This window comes from Marmota monax, unplaced genomic scaffold (genome assembly GCF_021218885.2).
Source record: "Marmota monax isolate L192 unplaced genomic scaffold, Marmota_monax_Labrador192_F-V1.1 WCK01_AAM20220418_F8-fsc00001, whole genome shotgun sequence".
NCBI lineage: Eukaryota > Metazoa > Chordata > Mammalia > Rodentia > Sciuridae > Marmota > Marmota monax.
In genome coordinates, this window is record NW_026693777.1 from 55,327,885 (window position 1) to 55,343,503 (window position 15,619).

The 15,619-nt window shown below is 34.2% G+C and overlaps 1 protein-coding gene across 3 annotated transcripts in view; it reads left to right on the forward strand.

Moving 5' to 3' along the window:
- Nucleotides 1-15,619, forward strand: part of Unc13c (unc-13 homolog C) — a 601,300-nt gene that overhangs the window by 478,455 nt on the left and 107,226 nt on the right. For all 3 annotated transcript variants that reach the window (XM_058584813.1, XM_058584812.1, XM_058584814.1), the window contains 2 exons: nt 7,710-7,787; nt 12,400-12,477. In XM_058584813.1, coding sequence (XP_058440796.1) covers nt 7,710-7,787; nt 12,400-12,477 — 156 coding nt within the window. The remainder of the gene's footprint in view (nt 1-7,709; nt 7,788-12,399; nt 12,478-15,619) is intronic.

Below are 15,619 nucleotides of genomic sequence, written 5' to 3' on the forward strand. Positions count from 1 at the left end.
TCTTTGTTAAACCACAAAGCAAAAAAAAAAAAAAGTCCACCGACTCCAACTTTAAATCAAATTAAAGCAAGCTTGTAATTCTGACCAACGGGACTGTCTCTCCTGAAATCCGTGGGTTAGAGGACAGTCCTCCAGCTCTCGAGGAGCATGGTTTCATAGCACAAAAAGTTGCAAAGTGGGGTGTCTTGAGAACTTATAGATAACAGGATTTTGACAAGCACAATACAAAGGCAGATAGTAGGTTAATGATCTAAATGGTTCAACATTTCAAGTTAGGGAGTAAACTTAGATCCCAACACCAGAATTTATGAGGTGCTGCTAAGGTTTTAGAGAGGGTTGTTATCTGGTCAGGGAAAGCCAGGCATGGGTAAGTTCAAGTCACAGGCTGGCATTCCAAGCAAGTTTAGAAATTGCAGTAATTTATAGTAAAATAGAAATTAACTTTACATGACTTTGTGACGAGATGGCTCCCAATATTAAGATGGAATTGGGCTGGGTTCATCACTAGAAGATCTCTGTTATACAGGTGAAGTTTAGACTTAATCTTTTGGCTAATCTAGGAAACACTAAACATTGGGGGATTGTTGAGCAGGGTAGGAATTTAGAGGAACTATCTACACATTCCTGTGTCTGACCAACCTAAATGTAAGTCTGGCTCCATGGGTTGAATGATGACAGAGGTTTTGGATGTTCATTCAGTGAGAGCTCACTGATTACTTGAACACTTATTACTGTTATAATGGGGTAGTAGTGAATAAGCATAATCTCTATCGGAAGAAAACTTACAGTAGGAAGACCAAAACTGTAAACAACTGTGACAAATTCAAATGCTATAATCAGAGGATCAGAGAGGTTGAAATGTGTGTGTGTGTGTGTGTGTGTGTGTGTGTATTTTGACATGTTAGAAAATAGGGAAATGACAAAACCCAGTTTAAATTTTGTACTTTTTAAGATGTATTAGTTCTTAGATATCAAGTCTGCTATAACAAAAATACCACATACTAAGCATCTTAAACAACAGAAATTTATTTTCGCCCAGTTCTGAAGGCTAGAAGCCTAAGATCAAGGTATCCACAAGTCTGGTTTCTTCTGAGTCCTCTCTCTCTAGTTTGTAGATGGCCTGCCTTTTCACTATGTCGTCACATGATCTTTCCTCTGTGTATAAGGTGTGGCTGATGTCTTTGTATTCAAATTAAGGATGAGAGATTGGATTAGAGTCCATCATAGAGGTGTCATTTTACCTTAATTGTCTTTCTCCAATTGGGTGTGGTGGTGCATGCCTATAATCCCAGCAGTTTGGGAAGCTGAGGCAGAAGAATAGTAAGTTCGAGGCCAGTCTTAGCAATTTAACGTGCCCTGAGCAACCTAGTGGGAGCCTGTCTCTTCAAATAAAAAAATAAAGATAGGGCTGGAAATGTGACTCAGTGGTTAAGTGCCCCTGGGTTCAATTCCCCATACCCAAAAAAAAAAAAAGAAAAAAAAAACTTTTCTCCAAATACTGTCACATTCTGAGGTACTGGGAATTAGAGAAGGGTTCAGGGTTCAACAGAAAAGGGTTTTGTTTTGTTTGTTTGTTTGTTTGTTTTTAGTTGTCATGGACCTTTATTTTACTTGTTTATACGCAGTACTGAGAATCAAACCCAGTGCCTAAAACAGGCTAGGCAAGCAGTCTACTACTGAGCCACAACCCCAGCCCCTCAACAGAAAAATCTTGAGGAAACATATTTGAGCTCATGTGTACATTGATCATGCAACTGCTTTAAACCAGAAACATACTAATTACATATCTTCATTTGACATTATCATTGAAAAGTTAAGGTCCATTGTGAATGGCAGGTTTGGGTCTGAACCTGTCAGTGAGGTTAGAGATAGGCTTAACTCTTAGAAAAGTTTAACCAGATTCTCTCACAGATAATTAGGAAAGATGTCTTGCAGGAGATAGCATCCTTATTAACTGTGATAAGACAGAGTTATGCTAAGGTAATAATTAAATCCAGAAATTCCATAGTTTTACACCACAAAGATTTAATTCTGTGTCATAAGACATCAAACCTTTTTTGAATGACCCTGTAAGATATCTTCACCACTCTGTGGCAAAAGAAATTTAGCCCAAGAGGTCCCCACAAGGAGAAACCATGAGGTAAGTCAAGCCCAGAAGGCTCACAAAATAATACGGGAAAACTAGGTCCACATTGTAAAGAACCTCAAAGAACAAGCCAAAAGGCTAGCCAGCATAAAATGTGCAGTCATGAAGACTGTTAAGCAAACTGTCAGCATAAACTCTATTACAATATTTTTTGCCATGAAATACGTTCAACTCATATCCTTGTACTTATTATTTAGGAAGACTCAAGTAATCTTCTACTTTTTAAGATAATAACTAAAAAAACATTTATTTGGATTATTCCTAGAGAGGACTTTCTTGGTATTAGATGATAACAGTCCCCTAATAGGATAAAATCTATAAAAGAATTATTCTAAAAGCTGAATCTTGGGTAAATACAAAAAATGAATGAAATGAGGTCATTAGGAATATAGTGTTTGAGAAAGTATGTCACATGCTATTCTTGGAACTGTAGAACCTGTAGCAGATGAAGGATCATATGAGAATTCAAAACTCTGACTGCATATATTTAGTAACATACTATTGTAGTTGTACATCAGACAAGTACAGCAGAAAATTCATTGTTGGAGGACCCAGGCAGCAGGTAATGGCAGGAGACATGGAAGTAATGTGAGAAAGGAGGAATGCTAACCAGGCCAAGGTCCTGAACAACTCATCTTTCTGAAGCTGCCAGGCTGAGCCCAATCCAGCCATGTTGGGATAGGAGGGAATAGACAGATTTATCCCATTAGAATCACACTTAAGAAACATTCACTGAAGCAAGAAGACTTAAGTTCCATGTATGTGCCACTGAGAAAATGTGTGTTTTTTGGCACAATAAAAATTTCAATTAAGTAAAACATTTTTAATGTATAGGAATTCAACAATATCTAATCATTATCACAGATAAATAATGTAATAATGAAAAACACTTCCTTGGAAAGAAATTTGTGTTTTGCATTGAAATAGAGATTCTATTTTGTGAGAATGATTTTAAAAAATCATGTCAGTATTTTTTTAACTCTCACGGTGTCTTAAAATGCAAAATAGATTTTAAAAAGAAAAATAAATTAAATAAACAAATGAAAGGGTACATAAACATCATTTGGATTCTTTTTTCCAGTGTCAGCCTTTTTATCTATAATTTGTATCTATGTAAAAATTAGATAGAGATGAAAGTTCGTGATTAATATAATTTGCTATTTTATAATAACTGCAGACCTTTGGAGCTTTTTCTTTTGTTTTAATTCCATAAGATGTCACTATTAGTCTCAAACACTCTACCCTCTTAGGATTGGAATACGCATATCAAAATACACAGAAAATGCATTCATTCTCTTCTTGGGATTTATACTGATTTAAACCATCTCCTAGAAATAAGACATATTAATGATGCCTGCAGATATTTTAGAAGATTTAGCCCTCAAAAATTGGGAGTTTCAGGGATGATTATTTCTTCTAAAGAGTTTATAAGACTGATTAAGATGCCAAACAAGATGCTGCAAATTTCATACAAGGGACATTCAGAAGCTGAGCTGACTCACCAAGTGGGTGACTACTCCTGTGATCATGTTGTTGCTCTTAACAAGTACGGGGAGTTTGATTTTAAAAGGTGATATTAAATAATGATACCATTAATATTACTTAAAACAACACATATTAACTGATTGTCCTACATATAAATATTTCTATTTTCCAGTTGGAGATATTATGGTGAACAAAGCACATGCATTCCTATTCCTGGTTTTCTGGAAACTTATACTAGTTTCAAAATTAATAATAACAATATATTAAGTCTGTAAAATGCTAATATTTCATATAGGGTGTCTCACTATATAAATCTAATGTATATAGGGTGTCTCACTTATTCTTCACAACAACCCTGAGAAATTGGTAATATTATCTTCCCTAAGTTTCAAATGATGGCACAGGCTCAAAATATTTAAATTATAGAAACAAAGCACCCACCTAAAAATGGTATGCATGCAATGCTTTTAACCACTATGCTGCATTCCCTCCTCATCCTGAAGTGATTAGAAATAAATTGGTGAGCTGGGGAAGTGAATCTCACTATTTTTACTTGTAAGGCCAAACCTGGGCATCTGTGGTGGAAGAATTGGGGTGCCCTATCATATTTTGGATGTGTTAAAATACAGAACATAAGGCATACAAGTTACAGTTCTGCTGTTGGTGAATTGATGTGACAGTCTTCCTGTCCTCCTTTCATTGATCTAATACTGTACTGTTACATGCATAAAATGTGAATGAAAGATACGTTTTGATCCAGAATTCTTAACTCACTGATAAGAGCAATGCAATAGATGGAACTACTGGAGTGTTAACAAGATATTCAGCCCACTCCTACTAGTGTGGTGTTAGCTCAGAAAACCACAGAGCCTTTGTCTGGGTAATTGATGCCTATCCCACTCGATGCTATACCATTAGCTGCATGTCCGATCAGAACTGATTGAGGCTGGGAGATATTTTAGTCAGCCTTTCTGATCCTTTAAATGCAGCAGAATCATTGGCTTCTACTGCCACAATAAATTAGAATTTCATCTTTTTTTAAATATGGAGCTCTTGGAATAGTAATTTTTTTGTCTGCATCTGTAAAAGAACCCTCTACTTCTCATGATCATTTCTTCGTATAAACTGTATTTTATTATGGAACAAGATACAAACATACCCACTAGGCTGTGTGTGGTCTCTCTGCACTGTTCTCACTTCTATAGCCCAGTCCCCCAAAGGTAATCATAACCTAAACTCATATACAGGTCTTTCTTAGGACCCCTTCCATAGTTACCCCTGCCTTCCCATGTATTAGTTAGGACAATAGTTCTCAAACTAATATGGTCAAAATCACTTGAAGGTTTGTTTAAGACCCAGACTACAGGGGCTCAACTCCAAAATTGCTAACTGCAGATATGGGATGGGACCAGATGTTTCCAGGTGATGCTTAAGGTGCTGCTGATCCCAGAGCTGCACTCAGAAAACCAATGAGTTAAGAGGCATTGCATATGTATTAGTATTAGGAGACAACTGTCTGGTAGTGATTTTATTTCATTAAATAAATTAAAATGAAATTGAAGTTGCCCTTAAAATATGCACTGCACATTTTGAATCAAGTATACTTTGCAAATTAGTAAAGAATACCCAGGAGCTATTACAGGATTATAATTGCCACTCTGCAGGCACATTGTCTTAAACTATATCCCATAAGACTATGCACTTTTCTTTACCTCCAGTCCATCCTGTCTTATTTCCATTGGCATTCTTAGGCTAGTGAATGTGAGATCCCAGGATTGTTTATTCCACACATAAATTCAAGGGACTAGGGTTTTTCTATGATGTAAAGCAAAGTGGTAGAATATGGGGGATTCACTGAGGATAATTGTAAACTGAGGTCTGGATTCTCCTTTTTTTTCTCCAGAAAAATTAATGAGCAAATAAACAAAAACGACCTGTTCAGCAAGTCACCCAGGGGATTTTTGAGTATCCCAAACTTTATCCTGAACAAGTTACAATGTCTGACTTGCAACAAGCTCCTAAAGTCAAGAATATGACCTATGTTTGTTCTTGCAATATAGTGAAATGATTCCTACAGTTGACACTGCCATTAAGAAATTATAACTTGAGAGTAATGTTCATGTGTACAAAGGAATGAGAACTCCTTAAGAAAGCCCATAGTAATTCAGCATTATGTCTAAAGTAAAATTTGAAGATACGTGTTTAGAAGATATTTCAATCTGATCAACCATCTGTTTTCCCAAATGTGTTGGTCTGCTGCTTGATAAGCTCTTATATTTCTCAAGACTAACTTTCTATTTAAATTGATTCATATTGTCACATTACCACATACTTCTAAAAAATATCAATTTTCTGTCTACATATTGTCCCAATTCCAGATTCTCATTGTGATTTTAAAACCCTATAAACAAACTTATAGTCACATTTGGTGCATTGACGTTTATAGAGTAAACACTTTCTGTTAGCTTGACTTTGGAATATCTCTCATAGTTGATTTTGAATTAAAAACAAAAACAAAAATATCTTCAGGCATTATATATTATACAAAAAAGGAAATAAAAATGTTTTTATTTAGACTTTCTTCTAAAAAGAGATGACATGTTTCTACTGTTACTTTTGCTTCATCTTTTCTAAGAAAATCACATCCACATTTGGCTTATGACACTTTAAGCTACATGTTAAAGTGGTAGGATCCAAACTTATTGATACATATTTCCATAATTGCAATAAAATTTGATGAACTTAGTTCATTTTTCTGTTTTCCATAATTAATGGAAGCGGAGGGCATCCTTAGACTCAGAAATGGTTATAAATAATGTTGTAAAGGTGTCAGCTTTTTGTCACTGTGACCAAGATACCTGACAAAAACAAAGGAGGAACAGTTTATTTTGGCTCATGCGTTCTGAGGTTTCAGTCCATGCTTAGATGGCTCCATTTTTTTAGGTCTAAGGGTGAGTGAGACAAAATATCATGGTGGAAGGGCATGGCAGAGTAAGCTAAGAAGCAGAGAGAGAGGTAGAGAAACAGAGAAAGGAAGAAAAGGGAAGTACAAAGGAGGCTATAACAGCAAATACCCTTCCCAGTCACAACCTCAGTGACTACTTTCTTCAACCAGGTCTACCACCTCTCAGTTTCCACCACCTCTACAGTTTCCACCAGCTCTCAGTCCATTCATCTGTCAGTGGTTTAATCCCCTGATGAGGTTACAGCCCTCATGATCAAATTACTCCCCCTAACTTCCACTTCTGAATATTGCTGCATCAGAGACCAAATTTTCAACACAAGAGCCTTTGGCAATGCTTCGTATGCAAATTATAATAGTAAAAAGTGGTAAATGTATCAAGATATAGGATAGTATGACATAACAAAAGCTAACATTTGGGGTTTTAAAAAAATATTTATTTCTTTTAGTTGTACACAATGCCTTTGTTTTTATTTATTTTTATGTAGTGCTGAGGATTGAACCCAGGGCCTCGCACGCACTGGGAAAGTTCTCTACCGCTGGCCACAACCCCAGCCCTAACATTTGGGTTTTAAGGAATGGTTTTTGATTCTCTCAGTATGATTCACTATCACTGAAATAGTCACTACTAAGTAATGTGTACATAAATCAGGTACTTAGAAACAACGGAGAATGTTGATAAAATGACCACTACAGATAAATTTGGCATGACAGGTATGGAAGGTGATACAGAGCATAATATTATCTATTTAAAAATGGGAAGGGGGACCATTAAAGACCACTACATAGTAAGTACACAGCATGTTGGAGGTTGCCATGAGATGGCCTATGTATATTCTGAGTAATAGAAAATAAAGCATTTTACAGTGGAGCAAATTATATTAAAATAGGATCAATTCATGTGGAATATTTCAAATGCACTCAGAACTATGACAAATTATCAAGTAAATATGATACTTTGATTGAAGTTTTTTTTAAAATAATGATTAGATTTAATCACTGTTGATGGCTCCCTTTCAGCTGAAAACACTTAAGTCTGACCTTGAATTAGCCTATATAGTACATGTAAAACTGCATACTTGCCGGAATAAATTTCACAGTGTTTTTCTTTCTTAGACTATCAATAAAGTTCTGGTCCAGTATGCGGCAATCGTGTCAAGTGATTTCAGTTCATATTGTGATAAAGAAAACGTGGTAAGTAAAACTGTTTTTACTTTCAAGTTATCTCTCATTGAGATTTACTTCTTCCAGTTTTGAGGAAGCAAGATAAATTATTAATTTCTTTATTCATACAGGACAATAAGAAATGGGGATCCCAGAAATTTTTTGAAAATATCTCTAGTAGTCTCAAATTGGTTTCAATACAGGATTCACAAGAAGGTTGAAAAGTGTCTCAAAACCTTTGGGTTTTCCATGTTGATAAGAAACAAGATAAGCATATATCATTGAAAATTCACATACTCTATAAACAATGGGATCTGAGAATTAGGAAGTTAAAATTAGATAAGTATTGACAACAACTAGTTTCACTTTAACACCAATGCTAAAATAAGTATAATTTGTTCTTTATATTTTCAAGTAGATTGAGAAGAATGGTTAGTATATGGAATAAATTGGTTCTTACTGTGAATTATTAATGTATTTTTTGATGATTGAGGAAATACTTATAAAATTCAAACTATTATTCCAACTTTCTCAAAAAAATGTATAAAGAAAAGCAATATAAACTGATTATTTGGAATATAATCAAGGCTGTTTTATGATGAAAGGTGAAAGACTCCTTATTTACCATTTGTATTATTAGGAAAAATACGTTGACAGCACTAAACATGTTGACAAGAAAAATATGTTGACAGGAAAAATATGTTGACAGTAAGAGGTTTCAAACAGAAAGTATTGAAAAAAGTGGTTAAGAAATGAAGACAGGATTTTTAAGTTAAATTTTTAAGAGTTTTATCTTTTTTTTTAAGAGAAGAAAACAAGGAATTTTTCCCCCTCAAAAAAAATCAGTCCTTGCTATTTAAAAGAGAATTCTAAGAAAGCTACTAGTCTGCTGAAACCCCATTGACCTCTTGCTGACAGCTCATTAAGTCAGTCCTGATGATTCTTAAGGGTTCCAGAAGTTGCCTCTTTCCCTTAAATTAATATGCTGCCTAGAAATTTTAACTCTCACATATCTCAGCAGTGATTTCTAATTGACACTGACTATGAATATTTTAAAGGTAAAATAGAGTATTATTTATTGGAAGCATATGTTTCTAATTAAAGGATAGAAGATAAACATCTGAAGTTTATATTAAAATTTTAAACAATGCCTTATAATTTCAAAAAGATTCTGTTTGTATTAGGATAGCAAAATGAGGAGTCCAAAAGTGGTTGTGAAATACTAAAGTTAATTCCTTTTTTTCACAAAGGAAAATTCACTTTTAAAGACTCCTATAGACTTCCAAACTTGATGTTTTATAGCACTCTACATTATATTTTATAATAAAAACCATAAGATAAATATTATCAATTAGTATTTTTGTATTATTCTATGTAATTTTTCTGTTTCATGCTTTTAAAAAAAATATTTATTTGTTTTAGAATTGGTTGGACATAATACCTTTATTTTATTTACTATTTTTATGTGGTGCTAAGGATCGAACCCAGGGCCTCACGTGTGCTAGATGAGCACTCTACCTCTGAGCCACAATCCCAGTCATGCTTTTTAAAATAATTTTTTATAGTAAGAAAAAAGAAAAAGAAGCCTTTGCAAATATTCTAGCACAGGAACTTTCCTTCCTCAGTTGTTCTTCCCTACTTACTGATACCTTTACCAGCCTTATACATGATTGCTTAAATTCAAAGAATCATTTTAACATTTTGTGAGTACATTATAATTATGCATAATAATGGGATTCATTATGCCATCATTGTCCATGCACATAATTTTATCAATCTCCTTCCTGGTGCCTTCTCTTTCCCTCCCATTCTCCCTCCTCCTAGCCTCTTGCTCTACTCTAGTGATCTCCTTTCTGTTATTATTAGTATTATTTTAACTTCTAACTTTTATAAAAGAATTTGTTACTTGATTTACGCTTTCACTTGAGACAAAGGAAATAAGTGCTTTTGTACATTTTCATGAATACATGTAACTATTACTATAAATTTATTTTAGTATTAACACCATTGAAATTTATTGTAAATTTCTCAGTATATATGTTGTGATATAGTAGTTTATCTGCAAATTGAGCTAGAAACATTTAAAGTTAGACATCATTTAAGATATGACCATACATTTGATTTGCTAGGGGTCAAAGTTAAAGACTACAGTGTCCATGTCAGAATAAGTAATGTTCTACTGTGACATTTTAAATTGCAAATGGGTCAAAACACTTTTATCCTTTTGATCCCATATTCTAAAAGATATCAAAATTATCAAAATCATAATTGCTTTATTTTTGATAATTAAAAAAATATTTTAACTCAGAAATACTTCAGCAATGTAGAAATGGCCCTAGTTTAAACAAAACTAATTTTTGTATTCATCATATTTCAGGTTCCTAACTGTTTTAGATTAAGATCAAATGAAATGGACTATATTTTTAGGAAGAAAGCCAAAATGCACAAATAAAAAGATACTATTTGACTTCAAACATAGTTATTTTAACTTACTAAAATCCTAAACAAGCAATACCCCTGATTTAGATTAATGTTCTTTTGTTTATTTGTTTGTTTACTATGATATGTTTAAACTAAAAGCCATTTCATGATTACATTTAAGGTAGATTTTTGTAATCAGTTATTTGATGAATTGATTTAAAATACTGATATAATAAAAGTGAACTTTGGGCATTTCAAGGCCACAAAAAGCTACTAAAAGAGGAGAATTGCATATTTATTTTTATCTTCCTCTGGATAATTGCATCTCTTTTTCTGCATAGCAATCCATAGGGTCAGTAGCAATCCATGCCAAGAGAGCCCAACCACCCATTTTTATTTCGTTTTTAATAGCTCAGAAATGATCATGTTAAAAAGGCTTGGTGGTTAGTCTTCATTTATAAAGCTGGTACTGGGATCCTGTTACGTGTGCCAACAAAGATAGGCTTCAATGCTAATATTGAAAAATCACATGAGAGTCAGACCCACTGGGAGCAAGTGATGAAATCCTTCACCCTTGCGAAGGGTTCTCATTATAAAACATAGTGTTATTTTGACCTTGGATTTCTTCCTGGTACAATTACCAAATTCATGCCAAATCTTCCCCTTCTGCAATAAAAATTATCACAATGACCCTATTTCCTAGTGGAAGAAAATAGCACATTGGCTCAGTGTGTGGACATCAGGGCAAGATGCTGAATTCCCTGAAAATTCAGAAATAGGAGTAAACCTAGGTAAAGTAGTTCTGATCCTGGCAGGGGTCAGAATCATTTATGGAACATTCTGATTCAGCTAACTGGAATCTATGAGAGATAAATCTCAGTTATCTGTGCTAAAAACAATTAGTATTTAAGTGACTAGAATCAAAGGATCAGAATAGAAGTTTAAAATTGTTTTCATAAATCAATGTCAAGATGTGGTCACTTTAAGAGTCAAGTACAAAGTTTTTCAAAGGTCAGGAATGTGGTTAAGGCAATAATAAAATCTTTCCACTGATGAGAGCTACTACCTCTCTGACATCCTGTGAGTCCTTTGCTTGACTCTCTGATTCATTATTGGCTCATTTCCCAGCAACTTGAACGATATATCCATTTTCCTTTCTTTGTTGTCTCCTCCACTGATGTACTTACTGGCTCTTTAGAATTGATATGCAAGAAATATTAAATGATTCTGTAACTATTCCAAATTTTACTTTTCCAATTATAAATTAATTTCCACTCTTCTAAGATCACATCTAGTCTTGTCACAAAGTTTCACATCTTTTTTTATTATTATATCTATGAAACTTTGGAAACAAAAACAATGTTTTTAAGGCATATATTATATTTAAAGTAATGTGCAATAGTCTGCAAGTAAGAAAAAATAGAAAAAAAAGCAACTCAGCAAGTACAATGTGTTTAAAGTTAGCTGGTGAGAGGCAACTTAAATATAAAGTAATATAAAGCAAATGCCACGTAAGTGTTAAAAAGAAAGATAAAATCTAGGAAAGAAAGCTCTAACCCAAATGATAGATATGATTCATAGGCACAGAGGAAAATGCAAAGGGAAATATGGATCAGAAACAGGTAACAAGGGGACCTGAATATCATCAGCATGTGCACTTTATCAGTAGCAAGAGAAATTCATTAAAGGTGATCTTACTTTTCTAAAAATTTTCTTGGATTTAAAATTTTGAGGGTTGGTGTTGTAGCTCAGTGATTCGGCAAATAGAGCACTCACCTAGCATGTGTGAGGCACTGGGTTCAATTCTGGGTTTAATATGTATATATTAAAATTTTCAGATGGTGCTTTGTCTTTAAACAGTGAAATTTCAGAATTTAAACTAATCTGTTTTTCCCAAAGTAAAAATTCAAAAATAATGTGGCTAATTTCTAAGCATGAAATGCCACTATATTCAGGATAAAAAATCCTAGGAGCAAGTCTCCAATGGTCTATTGTGTAGTATGTTATTAAATTTCATTTCCCAAAATGATCATTATATTGTTTCCTTTTCGATCCTTAGCTGTTAGCCATATTTTGAAGTAGCTGAGTGATTGTATTTGCCAAATATAATAGGACAGCAATGAAAGCTGTATACTGCCACATTTAAGGTAAATTCATTCAATATATATATATATATATTTATATGATATTCAAAATACTCTTCTATTTTCCTTGTTTAAAGCCCTGTATCTTGATGAACAATATTCAACAATTACGAGTCCAGCTGGAAAAAATGTTTGAATCTATGGGAGGGAAAGAGGTAAGTGTGTTTTTATTCCTGCACTTGTTGAATACCTACTTAGAGATCATTAGCAGCATATCTCGTTAATCAAATTTTTACATGGCTTGTCAAAGAACTTAAAGTGATGATAATCTAAAATCCCATTATCAATCAAGGAAATTTTTACCTACAGCAGACTACTTTAGTAAAGAGAAGTGTGAATGGAAGGAGGGAGAAAGCCTTTTGTCTTGTGTATATAGAGTCATATATACACAAATATATGCACATATGCTAATGATCTGTAAAGCACCACAAATAATAGATTTTTTATTGTATTGTACAATGTCAGTTTAATATTGATGTTTGTTATGAAATACACATTGTGGCATGAATGGTTTTGGATATATCAGTGGTTTATTTTTCACATCAAAAAAGCTATGTCAAAATGTGTTGTGTGTTGTGTCTGTAATGTGTCATGTCTCTGTCCAACATCTTTGGCTTCCAATTCCATGAACAGAAGAAGGAAGGAGAGAGATTCTTTTATGAGGTTTGTGATAGTATGCATCTGATCCTTTGCCTGGCTGTTTCTCTGACACTACACCAAAAGGCCAATGCACTGCCTACTTAACTCACATTTGCTTGTTTGGATCAGGCAGAGTGAAACATTAGCTGTGCACTTGCCTCTTCCTGCCTGGCAGTCCTCCTCTCGCCTCCCCCACCCCCCACCAGCAGGCCCCCCAAACATTTGACTGTGTGAGGATTGAGAAATGGAGAAAGTGCTGAGGGAGAGAGTCTTGAAGCAGGGTTTCTTACTCAATCACTGTACCCTCCCCATAATGAAACAATCCTGAGAACAATCCCAAGAACAGCTCATTTTGAGTGTGTGGATATTTCTGTTCAAAGTTAGTATACATTATCCTAACTGTGGTAAAATGTAGACATATGTAAAACTAGGTTGAAGTTCAAAGCACATATCTCTTTTATTTCTAAATCTGTGATGCTGGAAATGCTTTTTTATGATGGTGCTTCTTCATGTACGAAGTTGCTTTTAACCCTGAGAGGATATTTATACACGCCTCTCACTCAACTATGTCTGTTTCATTTTCAGTCTCTTAAAAAAAATGAAGTTGCTACTTAACATCCTACAAATGAGAAGCACCAGAATATGTGTGTGATGGTGCAAAACTTTTTAACATGAACTTTTATGAGCTGTGTTTCCCTTGCAGTCTCAGTGTAATTTGCACAAAATAAGGCTTAATTCCCCAAAGTGTGTTAATGACTGTTGCAAGGTTGGAGGGCATCAATCTCATTTCAAACTTCATGTGCTAAACTGGTTGAGCACAAGCACTCAAGGATCATAACTTAAGATTCCCTTCTTAATTTTAGTGATGCTTTTATATTCAGACTTCTAAGTCCATTTACAATTTTGAAAAGTAGTAAATAAATTACTGATTTCTTATGGGAAATCCCATCTCCTTTCAGTGAATTGTAAAGACCAGGAATCATTTAAGAATGAGCTTATGTTTAAAATGTCATATTTCCAGAAATTTCTCTTCATGTTATTACTATTTCATTTTTATTCAATATGTGCTCTCCAATATGACTAATATATTGCTGAGCCGAATATTAACCAGAAAAATCAGAAAAGACAGACCGAACAGATTAATCAAACCTGTACTTAGAAGAAACTGTATGGGCTAAGCCACCTGCTAAGTAAACAAGTTGTTAGGTGGCTCAGTTGTCAGTCAAAAATGGATTCTTATTTCAGATAAGAATCAGTTTGAAATGTCCAAGTTTCACACTATAAATTTAATTTTGAGAACTCTTTACTGGAAAAAATAAGAAAGACAGAAATGCTGAGTGTGGTGAGTTCTCTTTTTATAGCCATGCAATATCTATTTGTTAAACTCCTCATACATAATTTAAAAGGAATTTTTAATTTAATAAATGAAATGAATGTCTAGCATCTAACTATATAACCTGTTGGATGGATAACATTGACCTTATTTTCCTTCATCTCCTACATTTAAATACCTTTCTTCCCTTTCCTCACTATATATGTATTCTCCTCTATGTTTTCTCTCTCTATCTCTGTCTCTCCATGCATAGTTCTTTTTCAACTTTTGTCTTTTTGTGCTAAGAAAAAAATTTAAGCAGGACCCGCCTACATTGGCATAGGAATTGATAAAGCATCAGGAGAAAACAAGACCTGAATCCAAGTCTGAGTGTGACATACAACCTTCCAGGCAGAAATAAACTAAATTAATACAGAAATATGTTAGGGTCATTTGTTGTTAACCTTCCACTAGACACAAGAACCTCAAAGTAAAAGGCAGATTCATTACAACACCCTTACCTGCATATGCTGGTATCTAAATGGGTTTCTTAATATGAGGATTTTATAAAGATGACAAGGATTTTATCAAGAATGACAGGATTCACCCTTCAATTTGAAAAGTGTATATAGCCTTTATACTTATATAGCCTTTAAAGGTTATATTATGGGAACTAATGCTAATTCCCAGATATTTCCTCACAGTGAAACTGATTATAAACCCAAAGGCAAACTTTCTACCACTGATCTTACTCTTTAGGAGTTTATTAAATTTTGTCCCCTTCCATCTGTGCTGTAATGTGCAGTTCTTGCTACACAAATCTAATGAGTAAATATATGTTATTGCATTTGCTCCACATATTTTTAATGCCATGTGTTTCTTAGTTGGCTTCTAACAACACTGTTGCTTGCCTCTTAAACTTTGCAAAGTGCTGGCCGCTTGCAGGCATGGCTGCATGATGCTGCAGCTCTCTGCTGCTTTAACCTGATCATTGTGTGAGAGCAGTTGCTCTTTGTTTTTTAGGATTAACCTTCTTTTCTCTCTGGAAACAGGATTATTTAAAACCCTTTTGTGGTGGAAAAAATCCACTCTGTGTGGAGTCCAGGATGGAAACATTGTTGAACAACATTGGGATTATGTTGTTCAAGATGGCTCCAAATAGTAATCACTTAAGCTGTTTTCATTAGGAAGTACACACATGATGTCCCATGGGCCATGTCAACAGAGTTCTTTTCCAGTACCCTGTTTAATAAGAAAATCAAAAATGAAAAGCAAACCACGAAATTTCTTCTCCTAGAAAGTGACTTTCCAAAAGCTTCTCTGTGTATAAGAGTTTTACAATCACA